Here is a 24,073-nt window from a genome sequence, read left to right as displayed (position 1 = left end):
TGAAGAATATTGTTTGTTCATATGAGTTGAAATCAATATAATTTCTTTTTGAGAAAATCAGGCATAGCTTTTTGGGAAAAGGTTTTTTTTTTGGATACTTGTAATTAGAATGAAGTAAGGAAAAAAACTAGATTGTTCTTAACTCAAACTTCCTTTTAAAGGAGAACATTGGATAGGTTTTTGAAATTGTTTTCAAATCTATTTTCTTAGAAATGAATTTTTTTGTTAGTATGGTTTGACATTTGTTTTAATTTCTTTGGTTCTTTATTATCACTTGAAGGAACATTAACAGGGAAGAAAGATAGATGAACGTATTGTTCAATGAAAGTGCAGATGGATTCTTTGGGCTGTTGTAAGGAGTTCACATCTTGCACAGTGCTCAAAGATTAGGGGAGAAAAACTACTGCATTCAGGATTTCTTAAGTATACCTTGATGTTCAACAGTAAGATAGTTTCACTGTCAGTCCTGAAAGTGCTTTCAAAGAAAAGGGAAGTGGAGAATGGTCTGAAGTAAAGGAAAGGTATAGATGAGCTGTGAGGTAGACCTTGAGTTAACCTGAGGGAAGAGAAGGCATTGGTGGTAAAGAAAATAGCCTGTGGGTGAGAAAAAAGTTGGGACTAGGTGTTATGAGTTTGAGAAATAAACCCCATAGTCAGATAGAAGGGGGACTTGAATTGCTGCTGCTCCTTATCTGTTTCCTTTTTGGTTTTGGTTTCTTTTTGCATCTAATGACAGAGAAGGCAATGGCACCCCACTCCAGTACTCTTGCCTGGAAAATCCCATGGACGGAGGAGCCTGGTGGGCTGCAGTCCATGGGGTCACTAAGAGTCAGACACGACTGAGCGACTTCACTTTCACTTTTCACTTTCATGCATTGGAGAAGGAAATGGCAACCCACTCCAGTGTTCTTGCCTGGAGAATCCCAGGGTTGGGAGAGCCTGGTGGGCTGCCGTCTCCGGGGTCGCAGAGTCGGACACGACTGAAGCGACTTAGCAGCAGCAGAAGCAGCATCTAATGATAACATTGACCTACAATTTTTTGAGCATATACATTACCTAATTTCATTAAAAAAAAAACAAAAACAGTGAGGTACAGATGAGGAGACTGAGACTTAAATTATGTAACTTGGACAAGTTTATGAAATGTGTTAGACTCAGAGCTGATCTAGATTTTTCTGGCTCAGAACAGTTCTTAGCCCCTCTGTCCCTTGAGGCATAGTAGTCCATATAGCGAATGTAGCCACAGACGTATTTATTTATTTGGCTGCACCAGGTCTTAGTTGTGGCCTGCAGGATCTTTAGCTACAGCATGGGATTTTTTTTTTTTTTCAGTTGTGTCACGTGGGATCTAGTTCCCTGACCAGGGATCGAACCCGGGCCCCCTGCATTGCAAGCATGAAGCTTCAACCGCAGGGCCACCAGTAAAGTCCCTGGATTTACTTCTTTAGATTAGCAGAGTGTCGATTTTATTGTTACTGTTTTTTTGTCTTTATTCCTCAAAGTAACAGTTGGCTAGAGCTGAGTAGTGGTAGATTGTCATGGTCCTTCTTGGCTGTGAAGCCTGCTTCACTTGTTTGAGCTACCTGCCTGCCCAGTACTTTGTGAGTGTGCTGTCTCTCCTCTGACTAAATCATGAAAAAAGAGTAAGAGTGTCAATTGCTCAGTCGTGTCTGGCTCTTGGCAACCCCATGGACTGTAGCCTGCCAGGCTCCCCTGTCCATGGAATTCTCCAGGCAAGAATACTGGAGTGGGTTGCCATTTCCTTCTCCAGGGGGTCTTCCTGACCTAGGGATTGAACCTGGGTTTCCAGTACTGCAGGAGGATTCTTTAACACTGGGCCACCAGGGACTGAGTCTTCTAATTACATTAGAATTGAATTGACATTATTAGGGCTGACATTTGTGAAGTTTAAATTGGTTTGTATATTTAAAGCCTCAGTAGAGATAACATTTATGAAGAATTATAATTAATTCAAATAAAAGACTGATAAAACTTTATTTCTATAAAATTCCTAGACCTTTCCAGTTTCAGTATTTTCTCAAACTGTTTTCAGTGATTTTTGCAATATACAGGTATATGCTATCCTCTTTTCTCACTTAAGGAAATGTGTCCATGAGTGGTGTAATTAACTAGGCCACTAATAAAGATAATTAGTATGATATGTCATTTATGGCTTTCTAAATTGATGGTCAGATGGTCTTTTTCCAGCTGTACTTTTTTTTTTTTAATATTTTATTTGTTTATTTAATTGTTTTTATTTCTTTCTTTGACCATGTTAGGTCTTAGTTGCAGCATGTGGGCTCTACTTCTCTGACCAGGGATCGAACCCCTGGCCACCTGCTTTGGGAGCATGAAGCCTTAGCCATGGACCACCAGGGAAATCCCCCCAGCTGTAGTTCTTGAAATGCTATAACTCACCATTCATATCTATTCATTATTACAGCAGGACCAATGCATTTTGAGCTGTTAGGATAAAAAAATTAAAGTTATATATAACTTAGTCAAAGACATTTTAGAATTCAGCTGGCGATTTTTGTCTCCTAGGAATTAGCATTTTTTTCCAGACAGGTTATACTATTATTATAAATCAGCATGTTGTGAAACTGCTGCCGCTGCTGCTGCTAAGTCGCTTCAGTTGTGTCTGACTCTGCAACCTCATAGACGGCAGCCCACCAGGCTCCCCGTCCCTGGGATTCTCCAGGCAAGAGCACTGGAGTGGGCTGCCATTTCCTTCTCCAATGCATGAAAGTGAAAAGTGAAAGGGAAGTCGCTCAGTCGTGTCCGACTCTTAATGACCCCATGGACTGCAGGCTCCTCCGTCCATGGGATTTTCCAGGCAAGAGTACTGGAGTGGGGTGCCATTGCCGTCTCCGATTGTGAAACTAGTAGATAATAAATCTGTAAAAAATGAACTTCATTCACGAAGACCAAGAAACAGAGTTTCTATCCTTAGAGAATAGCTCCCCAAATTCCTACATTGACTAAACAATTTTTCTTTTTAAGGACGTGTAGCTTTTCTTTGGGACTGGAGTTATTTAAAATAAAAGGACCAATAAATCTAATTTATCTTGTAGTTAACTTTCATTTATATGAGAAGATATGTTTTTATTCATGTTCTTAATCTAACTACTACTTTGTCTTTCAGCACTTTTTTCTTCAGAATTTCTCAGAGCAGGAACAAAAGATCAATAAAGCCATTAATGGTGGCAGGATTAGTATTTAGAAATGAGATAAAGTCAAGTAGTCTGAAATTACTGTAGCAGTGGTATCTGTCTGCCATGTCTGACCATCATGAGGTGTGTGTGGCATTGATTTCTTAGTCACCTTCTCCAACATGCCTTGTCCCCAAACCAACTTTCTCGATTGATGGTTTTGTAACTTCCTTATGCCTAAATGGGGGTTCACAGATGGCGCTAATGGTAAAGAACCCACCTGACACTGCAGGAGACATAAGAGACTCAGGTTTGGTCCCTGGGTTGGGAAGATCCCCTGGAGGAGGGCATGGCAACCCACTCCCGTAATCTTGCGTGGAGAATCTCACAGACAGAGGAGCCTGGAAGGCCACAGTCCGTAGGGTCGCAAAGAGTTGGATACGATTGAAGTGTCTTAGCATACATGCATGCCTAACTGATTTCTAGAATAAAGGAACAAAATCTCTGATTCTCAAATGCGTTTATAAGTGACTGATAATCAAGATATTTTCTTCAGCATATGAGCAGGAGAAAAATTAAACTTGTAAAAGCAGCTGAAACATGCTTTATACAAATAAGGTTTTGTTGGATAAAGGAATTGGACACACTAGCAACTACATTGTGTTTTTAAGATTCAGCTGTTGAGCAGTTTTCTTTGGCTCTAAGTGAAAATGCTATATAAGTAGGTTGAGAACCTGTGGCTTAACATTTTGTTGTTGTTCTTTAGTCTCTAAGTCATTTCTGACTCTTTTTGTGACCCCCATGGACTATAGTCTGCCAGGCTCCTCTGTCCATGGGATTTCCCAGTCAAGAATACAGGAGTGGGTTACCTTCTCCAGAGGATCTTCCTGACCCAGGGATCAAACCCGCACCCCCTGCGTTGCAGGCAGATTAGTTATTGCTGAGCCACCTGTGAAACATTACCTAGGATAAACAGCTCATCAGGTGCTCTGATGAGTGAAGTTCAGGTGGCTAGAGTGAGGTTTTAGATCAGTGATCTGAGGATTATCATTTACCTGAGCATGTCTCCTCTTTGTAACAGAAATCAAAGCATTTGCCCAGAGCTCTAGGGCAGCACTCCTCAAACTCTGGTGCTTGACCAGTTTTATCTTTAACTTCCATTCCTTTGCAGAGCAGTATACTTGTGAAAATAAAATGGGAAAAAAGGCATACAAAATACAAGCCCAGATGTAGTATCGTGAGATTTAACAGACATATAACTACTCCTATAGTTGTAAAGATCATATTGCTATAAAATTTTTCAAAGACTTCCTCTCATGTACTTGGTGGTGGTGGTTTTAGTCGCTTAGCCGTGTCTGACTCTTTGTGACCCCATGGACTGTAGCCCACCAGGCTTCTCTGCCTGGGGGATTTCCCAGGCAAGAATACTGAAGTGGCTGCCATTTCCTTCCCCAGAGGATCTTTCTGACCCAAGCCTCGAACCCGCAGGTCCTGCATTTCAGGCTGCCTCCTGCATTGGCAGGCGGATTCTTTACTACAGCCTGTACTTGTTGCAGACCATTTTGGATTATAATGCCACATTTTTTCATGTGTTAAAACAGTATAGATCCATAGCTATCCAGATGAAAGTAGTGTTACTCCTATCTCAATAAAGTTTTTAAGGAAATTAGTAATGCACTCATTTCAAAAGGAACTGTCTGAGACAGTGTAGTTCAAAATCAATGTTGCGCAAACTGTTTTAACATCCACCTCTCTTCTGTTAAATGGCCTTGTAGGATTGTTGTGAGGATGTAAGGAAATAACATAAGCACAGGGCTTAACAATGGATCTAGAACATAAGAACTTTAGAAAACGTTGAGGATTATTCTCAGTACTGATTGTGAAAACTTTCTAAAGATTTTCATTTTTATAACTTTGTTCTAAATTATTCTCGACCCAGGGATTGAACCCAGGTCTCCTGCATTGTAGGCAGATTCTTTACTGTCTGAGCCACCAGGGAAGTCCTCTAAATTATAATTTTAAAAGCTTTTCTTTTGGAATAGACTTCTAATAATGGGTAAACTCCTCCCTTCCCTACCCCAAATCATGAAACTTCTCTGCAATTTGGAATCCAAAAGGTCTTGCTTCGGGGTTGGCTTTCCAGGTCACCGTGAATGTTTTTTTTGGAGAGGCCAGGTCTTTTCCACTGGTCTCCCTGCTGGAAGACCAGTATAGTATTTTTCTCAGTATTTAAATTTTTCTTCTTCTTTTTGTTAAACTTTTCTGGTTCAGATTACTTTATGGTTTTCATTTCTTAATTGAGCCCTGACTAATACAGCTAAGGTAATGGGTCATAAAGGCTTCCCAGGTGACTCAGTGGTAGAGAATCCACCTGCCTATGCAGGAGACGGAGGTTCGATGCATGGGTCAGGAAGATGCCCTAGGGGAGGAGATGACAACCCACTCCAGTATTCTTGCCTAGGAAGTCCCATGGACAGAGGAGCCTGGTGGGCTACAGTCCATAGTGTTGCAGACACAACTCAGTTGTGGACACAACTGAGCACGCACACACAATAGGTCATAAAGTCATATAACTACTGAGACCGAACAGTAAATCAGCCCTGGGGTGAGGTAAAATGGTCCACGTGTCATGATACGTGGCAGCTGACCTCCAGGGTCAGTGCCTAGGGGTCTCAGGGAGTCATGAGAACTGTGGTCAGCCGTGGCACAGAAGAGCAGGTGTCGTTTAATGACACCAGCCCTGGCATTGCCAAATCTTCCTGCTTTTCAGAAGTTGAAAATATTGAATCTTCTAAATTTTATACTTTAGTTGCTAATTCAAGTATTACACTGCTGTGTGGGTCAAAAAAACCTATGTTTATGAGCTGCCAGTCTCAAACTTCTGGGCTGGACTGCTGATTCCTAAGCTCGCTGTGAAGTAAAGAACAAACTAGCAATAGAAGGGAGGGACAGCAAGTAGAGGAAACAAGTCACAGCATGCCGACAAGTGGGGGGACTGAAAAAATTTCAAATTGCTACAAAACCTCAAAGCACCGTTGTTTAGAACCACTTTGAAAAGGGGAAAACGTCTCTCTCTGCATATTAAGGGCACTGTGCTCTCTAATCCCACAGTATAATAACAATAGCTACAGTATCAACTTATGTGTTAAGTTCTGCTATGATTAACAGTGACCTTGAAAGGGAAGAGCCTCAAGCTTTATTAAGTTCAAAGCCACTATTTATATACCCTCTAAATAAAAAAAATTTTAAGCCTAGCTGTATAATTGAGGCTCTTTGTGAAAAATTTGTAAAACATGATAAAGTATGAAAGGAAAATATTATCCCAGTGGAGAATCACTAGTAACATTGGTTAGTAACTAGTTAGTAACTAGTAACATTGTTTCTTGGCATTCATTTTTTTTTGCATGTTTGTTTGCATTTTTAATATGGTTGATTAGTGTGCGTGTGTGTGTGTGTGTGTGTGTGTGTGTGTATACATATATATATATATATTTGCATTCCCCCTTCTTTTACCTGGTATTCTTTTCATTAAAAACATGCTCTAGGCACTTTTGGCCTCATTTGGCCACAGCATGGCCACACAAGGCTTGTGAAAACCAGGGTTTGAACTGAAGCCCCTGGGCAGTTAAAGAATGGAATCCTCACCACTACACAGCCAGGGAGTTCCCTCTAGGCACTTTTTCATGTCTTCATTACATTCAGTTATTTTATGTACAGAAATTCTTATTATGCATTTGTTTTCAAGTTTTTGCCATGATACTGTTGGGTTTTCTTAAATGATAATAGTGTTGAATGGATATTTTTGTGTGTAATGCTATGACCACATTTCAGATTGTTTCCTCAGGGGTAGAATGACAGGATTAAAGAGCATCAATATCCTCAAGAAGAGTCTCAGTCTATATTACCAGGTTTTCTTAATGTATTTTGTCCAACAAATGCAAATGACACTGTATTCTCACAAACACTGAGTACCATCATTTTTAATTTTTAAAACTTGGCTAATTTGATCCAAAATCACTGCAGATGATGATTGTAGCCATGAAATTAAAAGACACTTACTCCTTGGAAGGAAAGTTATGACCAACCTAGGTAGATTATTAAAAAGCAGAGACATTACTTTGCCATCAAAGGTCCGTCTAGTCAAGGCTATGGTTTTTCCAGTAGTCATGTATGGATGTGAGAGTTGGACTGTGAAGAAGGCTGAGCGCCGAAGAATTGATGCTTTTGAACTGTGGTGTTGGAGAAGACTCTTGAGAGTCCCTTGGACTGCAAGGAGATCCAACCAGTCCATTCTAAAGGAGATCGGTCCTGGGTGTTCTTTGGAAGGAATGATGCTAAAGCTGAAACTCCAGTACTTTGGCCACCTCATGCGAAGAGTTGACTCTGGAAAAGACTGATGCTGGGAGGGATTAGGGGCAGGGGGAGAAGGGGACGACAGAGGATGAGATGGCTGGATGGCATCACCAACTCGATGGACAGGAGTTTGAGTGAACTCCAGGAGATGGTGATGGACAGGGAGGCCTGGCGTGCTGCAATTCATGGGGTTGCAAAGAATCGGACACGACTGAGCAACTGAACTGATTTTGATAGAGAAAAATTATTTTTTTCTCAGTTCAATCAAACTTCTTATGTATCAATAATATTCGTTGTCAGTGTTTTCCCAGGTCTTTCCCATGCATCAGTGTGTTTTTGTTTTTGTAGTCACATTGAGCAGTCTTATGAGATTTTGTTTTATTTTTAGAAAGGACTCATACAAAAAGAAAAGCAAGTTGGTCTTGTTTTCCGAGATTGAAGGAAGTAGCATCAGTGGAGTATTGCTTGTTATTACCTCTATGCAAATGAATTTAGGAAAGGGAAACCTGTATGCCACTGGCATAATGGTAACGATGCAGCATTGTTCACTCGAACTTTGATCCAAGGGTCTGGGTTTTGTACTGTGACTCTTGTGGAGGAGGGGCTTAGAGGCATTTACGGCGTGCTCCCAGTGAGGTCGGAGGTAAGTGCTCTGACAACTACTCTGTATTGAGTGCGCTGACATCTATGCCCACATGATAGTGGTAGTGGCGGTCCTGTCTTCCAGAGGATATTGAACTTGCTTAGTGTCACAGAGCCACGGCTTAGAGGCAGGATGCTTTTAGACATCTTGTCTCAGTTGTCAGGACTTGAAGAATCAAGTTCACATTTGAGTTCTCTTGATTACTGTTACTGTAACTTAGCAGCAGATCTTGTAGTTGGTAAAGGAAGTGTCTCCTTGAAGCAGGTTTATTTGTAAGAATATAGAGAAAGCCTTTATTGCCTCAACAGGAGTTACTTTGTGCCCTGTGATATTTCATCCCTTCAGTGCTTCCAGCTTTGAAGGGGTCAGTCTTCCAACAAGCGACGCATCTTTCATTTTTTAGGAAACTGCAGTTGAGGCTTTTCAGTACAACATGAGCATGGTATAAGGGAGATTGAAATAAACAGTCTTCAGTATTAAAAGCTTTTAAAATTATTGGCATGTCTTTAATTGAACCAAACAATTTATTGACTGTTTCTGTGAGCAAGGAAAGAAAAACCATTTAACTACCGTGGTATCTGCCAAGAAAACTAAACTGACTTCAAAGCTTGCACTACGCTGATAGCTTAATGGCATTGAGTACAAACTGCTGCTTTACTTAATACTTCTGGTCAGTCCTTTGGCTTAGTCAGCTACAGACATGAAATTGTAAAATGAGATAACACCAGACAAACGGCATTGCACAGTTCATGCCTCTCTTGAGCAAATATTTCACTTGTTCAACAGATATTATTGCTTTGGGAACTCTTTTCATCTTGAACCACACGTGAAATTTGTACTTCTTCATTTAAATATAGCTTTTCAGTGATTTACCGTAAGCAAAGGAGAGAACTTGTCAGCATTTTGACTTTGACATGTACTCTGTTCTGAGATTAAATAACAAGTTGTGAAGTTGTGTGAAAGAATACAGCTGTACAAATAACATGGAGCCACATCTCAAGTGCTTGAAATAAATTGAGTCTAAAATGATTTAGGTAATTTAAAAAAATTTTTTAACAAAAATTGAAACTGTAACCCATGGCTGCTGCTGTTAAGTCGCTTCAGTCGTGTCCGACTCTGTGCGACCCCATAGATGGCAGCCCACGAGGCTCCCCCGTCCCTGGGATTCTCCAGGCAGGAACACTGGAGTGGGTTGCCATTTCCTTCTCCAATGCATGAAAGTGAAAGTAAAGTCGCTGAGTCTTGTCCAACTCTTAGCAACCCCATGGACTGCGGCCCACCAGGCTCCTCCGTCCATGGGATTTTCCGGGCAAGAGTGCTGGAGCGGGGTGCCATTTATGCTTATTTTTTTGACTATTCGATTTTTTGTTTCTGTCAGAAGTGTTCCCTCTATAATTAGGTGACTATGAGAAAGTTACTACACGTTTATCAAGCTGATCAAAGTTATGTACAATAAATAATCTTCATAACAGTTTGCCGGAGATTGAAGCAGTGACTAAATAGTGATTGAAACAGTGCTAAAGCTTGAAACAGGTTTTGAACTCCTTGGAAAAAAAAAGATGTCATTTAAGGTATTTGCATTAATGAGACAAATGACTGCGTTGCCTCACATTTACTGTGGTGGAATCCTATTATGGTTCCTTATTTTATGTACTTTAATACCCCTTGAGCCAAAGGATAAATTCTGAATCAAATAACCACCGAAAATTCTAGATATGGTTACACTTTTAAGGGACATGTTAGGCCTGTTAACCAGCACAAGTGTTCTAAAGAGGTTCCAGAGCATTTATATATTTGTTGATATGAAGGGCCAGTTGAATGGCAGGTACCAAGTCCCCAATGCCTTGTATGAATCTGGGTATTTAATTCATTCTCTTTGTATATGTTTAGGGAAGAATCTGTTATGTGTCAAGATCCTAGTCTATAAGTATTCAGCAGTAAATTAAAAACAAAAGTTTCTGCCTTCACAGAACTTAAAATTTTGGTGTAAGGAGTTCCAAGAACAAACATAGGTTTGTCTGACTTAGTTAAATAACTTAGTTAAGTGTAGGAGGTTTAACTTCATTTGGTAAATAAATGTATGTACTCTAATTTCAAAGTAGACTGAAAACATCGGATCAGATCAGATCAGTCGCTCAGTCGTGTCCGACTCTTATCGCAGCATGCCAGGCCTCCCTGTCCATCACCACCTCCCGGAGTTCACTCAGACTCACGTCCATTGAGTCAGTGATGCCATCCAGCCATCTCGTCCTCTGTCGTCCCCTTCTCCTCCTGCCCCCAATCCCTCCCAGCATCAGTCTTTTCCAATGAGTCAACTCTTCGCATGAGGTGGCCAAAGGACTGGAGTTTCAGCTTTAGCATCATTCCTTCCAAAGAAATCCCAGGGCTGATCTCCTTCAGAATGGACTGGTTGGATCTCCTTGCGGTCCAAGGGACTCTCAAGAGTCTTCTCCAACACCACAGTTCAAAAGCATCAATTCTTCGGCGCTCAGCCTTCTTCACAGTCCAACTCTCACATCCATACATGACCACAGGAAAGACCACAGCCTTGACTAGACGAACCTTTGTTGGCAAAGTAATGTCTCTGCTTTTGAATATGCTATCTAGGTTGGTCATAACTTTCCTTCAAAAGAGTAAGCATCTTTTAATTTCATGGCTGCAGTCACCATCTGCAGTGATTTTGGAGCCCCAAAAAATAAAGTCTGACACTGTTTCCACTGTTTCCCCATCTATTTCCCATGAAGTGATGGGACCGGATGCCATGATCTTCGTTTTCTGAATGTTGAGTTTTAAGCCAACTTTTTCACTCTCCACTTTCACTTTCATCAAAGAGGCTTTTGAGTTCCTCTTCATTTTCTGCCATAAGGGTGGTGTCATCTGCATATCTGAGGTTATTGATATTTCTCCCGGCAATCTTGATTCCAGCTTGTGTTTCTTCCAGCCCAGCGTTTCTCATGATGTACTCTGCATATAAGTTAAATAAGCAGGGTGACAATATACAGCCTTGACGAACTCCTTTTCCTATTTGGAACCAGTCTGTTGTTCCATGTCCAGTTGTAACTGTTTCTTCCTGACCTGCATACAAATTTCTCGGGAGGCAGGTCAGGTGGTCTGGTATTCCCATCTCTTTCAGAATTTTCCACAGTTTGTTGTGATCCACACAGTCAAAGGCTTTGGCATAGTCAATAAAGCAGAAATAGATGTTTTTCTGGAACTCTCTTGCTTTTCCATGATCCAGCGGATGTTGGCAATTTGATCTCTGGTTCCTCTGCCTTTTCTAAAACCAGCTTGAACATCAGGAAGTTCACGGTTCACATATTGCTGAAGCCTGGCTTGGAGAATTTTGAGCATTACTTTACTAGCGTGTGAGATGAGTGCAATTGTGCGGTAGTTTGAGCATTCTTTGGCATTGCCTTTCTTTGGGATTGGAATGAAAACTGACCTTTTCCAGTCCGGTGTCCACTGCTGAGTTTTCCAAATTTGCTGGCATGTTGAGTGCAGCACTTTCACAGCATCATCTTTCAGGATTTGGAATAGCTCAACTGGAATTCTATCACCTCCACTAGCTTTGTTCATAGTGATGCTTTCCAAGGCCCACTTGACTTCACATTCCAGGATGTCTGGCTCTAGGTCAGTGATCACACCATCGTGATTATCTGGGTCGTGAAGATCTTTTTTGTACAGTTCTTCTGTGTATTCTTGCCATCTCTTTTTAATATCTTCTGCTTCTGTTAGGTCCATACCATTTCTGTCCTTTATCGAGCCCGTCTTTGCATGAAATGTTCCTTTGGTATCTCTGATTTTCTTGAAGAGATCTCTAGTCTTTCCCATTCTATTGTTTTCCTCTATTTCTTTGCATTGATCGCTGAAGAAGGCTTTCTTATCTCTTCTTGCTGTTCTTTGGAACTCTGCATTCAGATGTTTATATCTTTCCTTTTCTCCTTTGCTTTTCGCTTCTCTTCCTTTCACAGCTATTTGTAAGGCCTCCCCAGACAGCCATTTTGCTTTTTTTGCATTTCTTTTCCATGGGGATGGTCTTGATCCCTGTCTCCTGTACAGTGTCACGAACCTCATTCCATAGTTCATCAGGCACTCTATCAGATCTAGGCCCTTAAATCTATTTCTCACTTCCACTGTATAATCATAAGGGATTTGATTTAGGTCATACCTGAATGGTCTAGTGGTTTTCCTTAGTTTCTTCAATTTAAGTCTGAATTTGGCAATAAGGAGTTCATGAAAACATAATACAGTAATTTTAGCTCACACTGCCTTTCCTTTGAGGAAATATTACAAAGTGAGATGATTTACTCGTTTACCTCAGAGATCTCTTTTTTTCCAAATTCTCAAATTCTTTTTTTTCTGACTCTTTAAAATGATATTGTAATACAGATCTTGGGCTTCCCTGATGGCTCAGTGGTAAAGAATCTACATGCATTGGCTGACTTGAGTTTGGTCCCCAAGTCAGCGAGATTCCCTAGAGAAGGAAATGGCAACCCATTCCAGTATTCTTGCTTGGGAAATCCCATAGACAGAGAAGCCTGGTGGGCTACAATCCATGGGGTCACAAAAGAGTCAGACACGACTTTGTGAAATCTAAACAACAGCAAATACAGATCTCATTAGCCATAATCTGAATCAGATGTCCAGCAATAGCAGAATGGATAAACTGGTATTCTTATGGCTATTATCGGTAAGCGTCTGTGAGCGTTTTTATGCAAGTTTTGGGGGGAGATATATGCTTTCATTTCTCTTGGTAAATACCCAAAAGTGGAATTACTGTTTAACTTTATAAGAGACTACCAGTTTTCTGAAGTGATTGTACCATTTTATGCTCTGCCCAACAACATATGGGAGTTCCAGTTGGTCTGTATCCTTGCCATCATTTAGTGGTGCTGGTCTCTTTAATATTAGCCATTCTAGTGGGTGTGAAGAAGTATCTCATTATAGTATAAGTTTGCATTTTGATGATGACTAAATGATGTTGAACATCTTTTCATGGATTTACTGGCCATTCATATATCTTTTGTGAAGTATCTGTTCAGTGTTTTACCTATTTTTAATTTTTAACTTTAATTTTGTCTCTTACTGAGTTGTAATCATTCTTTATATTTCAAATGCAAGTGCTTCGTCAGTGGCTTAGGTTGGGTTCCCTAGAATACAGACCCTGAGAAGATTTGCAGAAAGATTTATAGGAAGTTGATTGGGTGGTGTTCTTGGGAATAACCAAGTGTTAGTTGCTCAGTCGTATCCGATTCTTTGTACCTCCATGGACTGTAGCCCATCAGACTCCTCTGTTCATGGAATTCTCCAGGCAAGAATACTGGAGTGGGTAGTCTTTCCCTTCTCCAGAGGATCTTCCTGACCCAGGGATCAAACCTGGGTCTCCTGCATTACAGGCCACCACATGAGCCACCAGGGAATAACACCTATGAAAGAATGAGCAGGATTAAGCAGATGAAGAAGTTGAGCTGTAATTTGGTTGCAGTGGAGGCCTCAGATCACTCCACAGAAGGCACTGAAGCTTTATGGCCCTTCTGAGATATTCTGACTTGAGGCTTTGTACCTCCATCTGCATAGCAGCAAGTTGGGCTAGTCACTGGATATGGACTTCTCGAGGGGAGGGAATATAACTTTTAGGTTAGTTAGTTCCCTTTGGCCTAAGGGCAGTATCTCAGAGGGACTTAGCTGAAAGCCATCAGTAGGCAACATTGCCAGCACTTGGGGGAACAGGTGTCTCCAACCTGAAGGGGCCTGAGTGTATGTTGTTACCATACACCCACCACAAATATATGTATTTCCAATACATGTATATGTGCTTTCTTTCAGTATGTAGTTTGCCTATTCATTTCTTAATGGATCAGCAAACATTTAAAATTCTGATGTTGAATTTTTTTCTCTTAAAATAGTTTGTGTTTTTTGTGTCCTTGTTGAGAAATCTTTGCCAACTCCAAGATTGCCAAGATTTTCTATATTTTTTTCTAACAGCCGTTGAGTTTTAGGTTTTATATTTAGGTGTATAATCCATCAGGAATTAATTTTCATGTATATGATGTGAGATACCACCCAAGTAATTCTTGAAGGCAATTAGCTCTTTCCGTTTTAGGTACATCCCTTTCCTCTCTTCTCATCTTCCCTTAATTTGCAAAGCTGAGGCATCTTTCATTTCCATTTCCCAGAGTAGAGCATAGTCAAAACGCTGACAGGACAGTCTTCTTTCCTAGTAATTTATTCATTAGTTTGAATTGTGGAGTTCTGAAACTAAGGCCCTCAAATGAAATGATAGTCTGGTGCAGTTTTACCCTTGTTTTTGTCCTTTCTTTGCAGTAAAACTTGACATTCATGATTGTTTTAAGCAAAGGTGACTTTTATGAATTGTTTAGAGAGAATGACGAAAAGACTAATTACTTGCCATGTCAGAGCCGTTTTTCCATCTTGTGTTCTCCATACTCGGACAGTTGGTCTCAGATGAATGCTGTGATTAGCAGTGCTTTGGTGAGTTTAGTAACTTGGAAAAGACAAAGACTCTTAGAATAGCTCAATATTGAACATTAAAATAGGAACACCAGCTGTTTGATGTCCTTTTCCCAAAACGCTTCAACCACTTTCTCTTGTTGCCTCCTATATCTTCATAGGATGTGTAGAAATATTATTTTAAAGAAGAAAAGTTGAGGTGCTGACTTGTTAACTAATTTGAACATGGAGTTAGTTCTGCCTCCCAAGCCAATGCCCCAACCATTGGAGGGTTTTTATACAAGTTGTATAGTTGTATACCATTAGAATGCAATCATTGAATGTGTTCAGAACTCTCTCAGTTTGTAAGTCATTAATAGCCATCCAGAATGTGTGAAGGGCTGACCTGGCCTAGATGCTAAGGGGATTCCCCTCATGCTGTAGGGCAAGTATTAGCTGGTGCTGACATTGCAGCTATAGTCCCCCTATTTTCAATAGAGACACAATAGACATGGGTCCCTTCTTTCTTCCCAAACAAGGAGCGGGTAATATTTCTACTAACTTTTCAGCTAAGAACCTCCCTTAGAGGCAGTACTTGTGTGTGTATATTCCCACAGCTTCACAGTTGCAGCCTCAGTAGTATTTCAGAACTAATACAACCATTGTTATTTTTGATAACCTCATAAAAGAAACTAAAACAGAAAAGGCGAGTACGTGATGTACTGTTAAAATTATTAGAAGTTTTTCATAAGCAACATTAATGCCCTCTTGTAGTTTTAAAGATTATTTTTCATACTCCCAAGACTCTAGGAAGGGTACATCACTGCTTCAGGAAATTTTGAAACATAATCCTTTGTATCCTTTATGTCAGGATACAGTCTGCTAAGGAAATCTGAGTAAAAAGAAAAAACTGGTATTAGTGGATTAAAGCCATAGACCATTTATGGCATTGATTCTAATGATGGTTTCATAGATGTGTACTTCCAAATACATAAAGTGGTATACATTAAATATCTACAGCTCTAGTGTGTCAATCTTAATCCAGCATTTTTTTTTTAACTAGAGGACATTTTAGTATTAAACTAAATATGTTTTTTCATTGTATGAGTACTACATGTTCCTTGCAGATAAATACATGTTTTATAAATTATATATTACATATTATGTTTATAAATTATTAAGAAAAAATTGTTAATGTTTTACACTTGTTCTGCTTATGGGTATACTTTTTCAAAAGAACTATAAGATTATCAATACGTATTGTTTGCTAGCAGCTTTTCCTCGTAGCAATATATCATGCCTTTTTAAAAAATTAATTGACTTATTTGTTTTTGGTTGTGCTGGGTCTTCGTTGCTGCACGGGCTTTCTCTTGTAGTGAGCGGGGGCTGCTCTTTGCTGTGGTACACGGGCTTCTCATTGCGTTGGCCACTCTTGTTGTGCGGCATAGGCTGTAAGCGTGCAGGTTGCAATAGTTGCCGCTCTCAGGCTGTAGAGTGTGGGCTCTGTAGTTGTGGCACACGGGCTAAGTTGCCCCATGGCATATGGGATCTTACCAGATCAGTGATGAAACCCATGTCCCCTGCATTGGCGGGTGGATTCTTAGCCACTGGACCACCAGGGAAGTCGTGTCATTACCTTCTGTATCCATGAGTAGACCCCTGTCATAATTTTTAATTGCTGAGCTTCTAACATTTTCACTTTTCACTTGGTGCTCTGGTGAAGTATTTAGGTTTATTAGCTAATCTCCTTTCTTGGACATTTAGATTATTTTCAGGTTTGCATTCTTAATATGTACAGTGGCCATCTTATATGTACAGTGGCCATCTTTTCATAGTTCTTTCTTAGGAAAATTTCTAGAAGTGAAATTGCTGGATCAAAGAATTCACATTTTTGAGGCTTTAAATCTAAATCACCAAATTGGGGTCCATATAGGTTGCAGCAGCTCCCAATTCCTTCAGTTTAAGATGAGTATGCTAACTTCTCCCTATTGTAGGTGGCAGACAAGTTTTCCCACATCATTGCCAATCTGGTAAGCTTAAAAATGGTATCTCCTTGTTCTAATTGGCATTATTATTCATGAAGCTTGGGCTTCCCCGATGGCTCAGCAGGTAAAGAATCCTCCTGCAACACAGGTGAAGCAGGAGACAAGGGTTTGATCCCTGGGTCAGAAGATCCCCTGGAGGAGGGCATGGCAACCCACTCCAGTGTTCTTGCCTGGAGAATCCCAGGGACAGGGGTGTCTGGTGGGCTACAGTCCATGGGGCGCAGAGTCAGACAGGACTGAAGAGACTGAGCACACTTTGATGAAGCTGACCCTTTTTCATGTTCACTGGCCATTGTAGATTTTGGCCTCACAAATAAGCAGCTCACCGTCTTCATTGCAGATACTTCCGAAACTTTTCCGCTGTTTAGTCATCAATCTTTTCAACAGCTTATGTTTTCTTTCCAGGAGCGACTAAAGCTGGTGACTGTTTTGGGTGCCGGCCTCCTCTGCGGAACTGCACTGGCGGTCATCGTGCCTGAAGGGGTGCACGCACTTTATGAAGATATTCTTGAGGGTGAGAGAGAGATGGGCCTTCTTTGAGCTATGTTATTGATGTGGAGGGCTCAAAAGAGAAGCTTGGTGATATTTTTTTCTGAAAACAGTTCACACGTTTGCCATAGAAATATGCCAAAGCATATCTTTTGATGTCTTTGACAATAAATACGTCAGTAGCAGTTACTGAATTGAATGCCTCAGTCCACGAATACCACTTAAGATTTATTTGCAATAACACATGAATTGCGGGCTTTCTAAGAATGACAATCATTCTTTTTAATGCCTATGCAAAACTTCCAAATTCCTACATGACAATGATTGTATTTTTAATGTTCTTTAATTAAAAAAATATATATATAGATAGATAGATAAACACATTTGGATTCAAGGACTCCTTTTAAAAAATTTTTAAACCATTTTGTTTCTAAATTTTATGCATGTATTTATGGCCGTGCTGGGTCTTCACTGTATTGACTTTTTCTACTTGCTGTGCACAGGGTTCTTATTGTGGGGGCTTCGTTGCAGAGGATGGAGTCTAGGGCATGCAGGCTTCAGTAGCTACAGCACATGGGCTCGGTAGCTGCAGCTCCCAGGCTCTGGAGCACAGACTCAATAGTTGTGATACACAGGCTTAGTTGCTCCAAGGCATGTGGGATCTTCCTGGATCAGGGAAGGAACCCATGTTTCTTGCATTGGTAGGTGGATTTGTTACCACTGAGCCACCAGGGAAGCCCCTCAAGGACTCTTTATAATGAACCTTGTAGATAATGAGGACTTCTGTAGTAAAGGATAACTAAGGAATTAAAGAGACCTCTCCTGACGCTAATAACAAGCAGAGAACCGTACAGCTATAGAAGATTAAATGCTGGGCGGTCAGCTTGGTTCATTCATCTGCTAAATGATTTGGTCCTTTATATCAGCTGGGAGGCATACTTGATTCAGATTTGTGATTCAGCAAAATCAGATTCCCACCTGTCATGAAACGTCCCACTTGACTAAAACCACAAATGTTATATTGGTGAGCTGACTTCAGATGCCAAGAGTCTGCTAGACTTTAAGAATAGAATAAAGAGGTCAACACCTTGCAAATTTCTTATTGCTGCTGCTGCTGCTAAGTCACTTCAGTCGTGTCTGACTGCGCGACCCCATAGACAGCCGCCCACCAGGCTCCCCCGTCCCTGGGATTCTCCAGGCAAGAACACTGGAGTGGGTTGCCATTTCCTTCTCCAATGCATGAAAGTGAAAAGTGAAAGTGAAGTCTCGCAGTCGTATCCGACTCTTCACAACCCCATGGACTGCAGCCCACCAGGCTCCTCTGTCCGTGGGATTTTCCAGGCAAGAGTACTGGAGTGGGGTGCCATTGCCTTCTCCGAAATTTCTTACTAGTCACAGCATAATAAATAGTTTTTCACATGTTAGTAGAGGAAAAAATCTGTCCTATATTAAGAGGGATGATGATCATATGCCTGGGGTATGAATATGGTCATAGTGGTAAAGAATGGGGATCATGGGGGTTAGTGCAAAGTAGGACAGAGGCCGAGGATTGGTCAGCCTTAGGAGGAAAAAATAACAAATGAGGATCCTTAGAGCAGTGGTTTCCACTCTTTTTTGATCATATATTCTATTGAGAAAAAAGATAATACATGTGCTATTGAACTGATATACTCTACCTTATAAAACACTCTTTAAATAGAAAATTTTGGAAAATGAGATTTAAAGTAACAGTATATAGCTCAGTATTTCCTTTCATGTTCTAGTGGATCATCTTGAATTTTCCTGGATGTGCTCATTCCACTGTGGAAATTACTCTGCTGGTGTGGTAGAAAACATTCAGACTATGATTAAAAGACACTTAAAATTTGTTTTGCTTGGCTTTGTGCTAAGAATTATGGGTGGTAGTTGTTTGCTAAACTTGTCTGATAATAAAAGTTTCTTGAGGGAGGGGTGCATTTTAAAAGTACAGTTTTCTGACCCCCAGCCTAGATTATTTAATCAAAATCTCTGAGGAATATATTTGGGTATATCTAATTTTAACACGTTGTCAAATGATTCTTATTAGACAAATTTGGGAAACACTAGAGTAGGGGAAAAAGGTGCTTCAGCTTTAGTTTTTTATTTTTATTTTTTTGCTGGTAGTTTTATGAGATAATAATGTATATATATTTCAGGTATACTTTTAAAGTTAAATGTAGCTACTATGTGTTGGGTTGCTTTCCTTTATTTTCAGTTTTCCTTGTTTTGGCCCAAAATAATTTTGTGGATTCATTTGAAGATAGATACATGTGCTTTATAAACCTATTTTTTGAAAAATAAGCATTCTGATCTCTTTAACCTTTTCATCACAGATTATTCTCCTGCCCCAAGCCAATCATTAAAAAATCTTTTAGGGGACTTCCCTAGTGGTCCAGAGATTAAGACTCTGCTTTTACTGCAGAAGTTGTAGGTTTGATCCCTGGTCAGGGAACGAAGATCCCACATGCTGGTTGGCCTTCATAAAAAAAAAAAAAGAAAGAAAGAAAAGAAATATTTTACAACTATTTTTACTTACATATTTTATATTCACAAAGCAAAAAGATATGACAGTAAAAGATGAAGCCCTCAGGTTAGTAGGTGCCCAAAATGCTACAGGAGATGAGTGGAGAAATAGCTCCAGAAGGAATAAAGAAGCTGAGCCAAAGCAGAAATGATGCCCAGTTGTGGATGTGGCTGGTGGTGAAAGTCAAGTCCAATGCTGTAAAGAACAATACTGCATAAGAACCTGAAATATTAGGTCCATGAATCAAGGTAAATTGGAAGTGATTAAACAGAAGGTGGCAAGAGTGAACATCAACATTTTACTAATCAGTGAACTAAAATGGACAGGAATGGGCAAATTTAATTCAGATGACCATTATATCTACTACAAGAAGCCCTTAGAAGAAATGGAATAGCCCTCATAGTCAACAAAAGGAGTCCAAAATGCAGTTCAGTTCAGTTCAGTTGCTCAGTTGTGTCCAATTCTTTGCGACCCCATGAATCGCAGCACACCAGTCCTCCCTGTCCATCACCAACTCCCGGAGTTCACCCAAACTCATGTCCATTGAGTCAGTGATGCCATCCAGCCATCTCATCCTCTGTCGTCCCCTTTTCCTCCTGCCCCAATCCCTCCCAGCATCAGGGTCTTTTCCCATGAGTCAACTCTTCGCATGAGGTGGCCAAAGTATTGGAGTTTCAGCCTCAGCATCAGTCCTTCCAGTGAACACCCAGGACTGGTCTCCTTTAGGATGGACTGGTTGGATCTCCTTGCAGCCCAAGGGACTCCCAAGAACCTTCTCCAACACCACATTTCAAAAGCATCAATTCTTTTGCGCTCAGCTTTCTTCACAGTCCAACTCTCACATCCATACATGACCACTGGAAAAACCATAGCCTTGACTAAACGGACCTTTGTTGGCAAAGTAATGTCTCTGGTTTTTAATATGCTATCTAGGTTGGTCATAACTTTCCTTCCAAGGAGTTAAGTGTCTTTTAATTTCATGGCTGCAGTCACCATCTGCAGTGATTTTGGAGCCCCAAAAAATAAAGTCTGTTTCTACTGTTTCCCCATCTGTTTCCCATGAAGTGATGGGACCCGATGCCATGATCTTAGTTTTCTGAATGTTGAGCTTTAAGCCAACTTTTTCACTCTCCACTTTCACTTTCATCAAGAGGCTTTTTAGTTCCTCTTCACTTTCTGCCATAAGGGTGGTATCATCTGCATATCTGAAGTTATTGATGTTTCTCCCAGCAATCTTGATTGCAGCTTGTGCTTCTTCCAGCCCAGCGTTTCTCATGATGTACTCTGCATATAAGTTAAATAAGCAGGGTAACAGTATACAGCCTTGACGTACTCCTTTTCCTATTTGGAACCAGTCGGTTGTTCCATGTCCAGTTCTAACTGTTGCTTCCTGACCTGCATATAGGTTTCTCAAAAGGCAGGTCAGGTGGTCTGGTATTCCCATCTCTGTAGGAATTTTCCACAGTTTGTTGTGATCCACACAGTCAAAGGCTTTGGCATAGTCAATAAAGCAGAAATAGATGTTTTTCTGGAACTCTCTTGCTTTTTCGATGATCCCGAGGATATTGGCAATTTGAATCAGTACTTGAGTGCAATCTCAAAAACGATAAAATGATCTCAGTTCGTTTCTAAGGCAAACCATTCAGTATCACAGTAATCCAAATCTATGCCCCAGCCACTAATGATGAAGAAGCTGAAGCTGACCAGTTCTATGAAGACCTACAAAACTTTCTAGAACTAACGCTAAAAAGATGTCCTTTTCATCATAGGGGACTGGAATACAAAAGTAGGAAGTCAAGAGATACCTGGAATAACAGACAAGTTTGGCCTTGGAGTACAAAATGAAGCAGGGCAAAGGCTAACAGAGTTTTGCCAAGAGAATGCACTGGTCATAGGAAAACACCCTCTTCCAACAACACAGGAGACAACTCTACACATGGACATTACCAGATGGTCAAAATCGAAATCAGATTGATTATATTGTTTGCAGCCAAAGATGGAGAAACTCTATATGGTCAGCAAAAACAAGGTCTGGAGCTGACTATGGCTCAGATCATTAGCTTCTTACTGCAAAATTCAGACTTAAATTGAAGAATGTAGGGAAAACCACTAGGCCATTCAGGTATGACCTAAATAAAATCCCTTACAATTATACAATGGAAATGACAAATAGATTCAAGGGATTAGATCTGATAGAGTGCCTGAAGAACTATGGACAGAGGTTCGTGACATTGTACAGGAGGCTGTGATCAAAACCATCCTCAAGAAAAAGAAAGGCAAAATGGTTATCTGAGGAGGCTCTACAAATAGCTGAGAAAAGAAGAGAAGCAAAAGGCAAAGAAGAAAAGGAAAGATAAACCCATCTGAATGCAGAATTCCAAAGAATAGCATGGAAAGATAAGAAAGCCTTCATAAGTGAACAGTGTAAAGACATAGACGAAAACAATATAATGGAAAAGACTAGACATCTATTCAAGAAAATTAGAGATACCAAGGAAACATTTCAGGCAAAGATGGGCACCATAAAGGACAGAAACAGTACGGACGTAACAGAAGCAGAAGATATTAAGAAGAAATGTCAAGAACACACAGAAGAACTTTACAAAAAAAGTCTTAATAATCTAGATAACCACGATGGTGTGATCACTCAACTAGAGCCAGACATCCTGGAGTGTGAAGTCAAGTGGGCCTCAGGAAGCATTACTACAAACAAACTAGTGGAGGTGATGGAATTCCAGCTGAGCTATTTCAAGTCCTAAAAGATGATGCTGTTAAAGTGCAGCACTCAATACGCCAGCAAATTTGGAAAACTCAGCAGTGGCCACAGGACTGGAAAAGGTCAGTTTTTATTCCAATCCCAAAAAAAGGCAATGCCAAAGAATGTTCAAACTGCATCAAAATTGAGTTCATTTCACATGCTCGAGTGCAAGGTTATGCTCAAAATCCTTCAAGCTAGGCTTCAGAAGTACTTGAATTGAGAACTTCCAGATGTACAAGTTAGATTTATAAAAGGCAGAGGAACCAAAAATCAAATTGCCAACATCTCTTGGACCATAGAAAAAGCAAGGGAATTCCAGAAAAACATCTACTTCTGCTTCATTGACTACACTAAAGCCTTTGACTGTGTGGATCATAACAAACTGTGGAGAATTCTTAAAGAGATGGGAATACCAGACCACCTTACCTGCCTCCTGAGAAGTCTGTATGCAGGTCAAGAAGTAACAGTTAGAACCAGACATGGAACAACAGACTGGTTCCAAATTGGGAAAGGAGTACGTCAAAACTGTATATTGTCACCCTGCTTATTTAACTTTTATGCAGAGTACATCATGAGAAACTCTGGGCTGGAAGGAACAAGCTGGAAGAAGCACAGGCTGGAATCCCGGGAGAAATATCAATAACCTCAGACATGCAGATGACACCATCCTAATGGCAGAAATCAAAGAGGAACAAAAGAGCCTCTTGATGCAGGTGAGAGTTAAAAAACTGGCTTAAAACTCAGCATTCAAAAAATGAAGATTATGGCATTTGATCCCATCACTTCGTGGCAAATAGATAGGGAAAAACTGGAAACAGTGACAGACTTTATCTTCTTGGGCTCCAAAATCACTGCAGATGGTGACTGCAGCCATGAAATTAGAAGACGTTTCTTGGGAGGAAAGCTATGGCAAACCTAGACAGCATATAAAAAAGGAGAGACATCACTTACCCAACAAATGTCCATATAGTCAAAGCTATGGTTTTTCCAGTAGTCATCTATGGTTGTGAGAGTTGGACCATAAAGTAAGCTGAGTGCCAAAAAATTGATGCTTTCTAACTGTGGTGCTGGAAAAGACTCTTGAGAGTCCCTTAAGGGACAGCAAGGAGATCAAACCAGTCAATAAAGGAAATCAACCCTGAATATTTCATTGGAAGGACTGATGCTGAAGCTGAAGCTCCAATATTTTGGCCACCTGATGTGAAGAGCTGACCCACTGGAAAAGACCCTGATGCTGGGAAAGATTAAAGCCAGGAGGAGAAGGTGGCAACAGAGGATGCGATAGTTGGATGGCATCATCGACTCGATGGACATGAGTTTGAGCAAACTCCGAGAGGTAGTAAAGGACAGGGAAGCCTGGTGTGCTGCAGTCTGTGGGGTTGCAGACAGCTGGACACAACTGAGCAACTGAACAACAATAGCATTCACTCTTTTTGGCATGAATGACTACGTTTTGTCAAATCCATAAAGTCAAAATACAGAACAGTTCCATCACCTTCATCTCCTTTTGTAATCAAGCTTTTCCTCCACTTCTAATCTTGAGCAACCTCTCATCTCCTCTGTGTCTATAGTTTTGTCTTTTCTCAATGTCATATATATGCAGCCTTGTAGTCTTTGGGTCTGGCTTCTTTTAGTTAGCTT

The 24,073-nt window shown here is 40.5% G+C and overlaps 1 protein-coding gene across 2 annotated transcripts in view; it reads left to right on the top strand.

The window, feature by feature from the left end:
- Positions 1-24,073, top strand: part of SLC39A9 (solute carrier family 39 member 9) — a 48,713-nt gene that overhangs the window by 1,176 nt on the left and 23,464 nt on the right. The window contains exon 2 of one of the 2 annotated variants that reach the window (XM_006056152.4): positions 17,049-17,157. The exons of the other annotated variant lie outside the window; for it this stretch is intronic. Within the exon in view, the coding sequence (XP_006056214.1) occupies positions 17,049-17,157 (109 nt within the window). The remainder of the gene's footprint in view (positions 1-17,048; positions 17,158-24,073) is intronic. 2 annotated transcript variants of the gene reach the window in all.

Source organism: Bubalus bubalis, chromosome 11 (genome assembly GCF_019923935.1).
Source record: "Bubalus bubalis isolate 160015118507 breed Murrah chromosome 11, NDDB_SH_1, whole genome shotgun sequence".
NCBI lineage: Eukaryota > Metazoa > Chordata > Mammalia > Artiodactyla > Bovidae > Bubalus > Bubalus bubalis.
The sequence above is the reverse complement of the archived record's forward strand: the minus strand, read 5'-3'. Positions and strand labels throughout refer to the sequence as shown.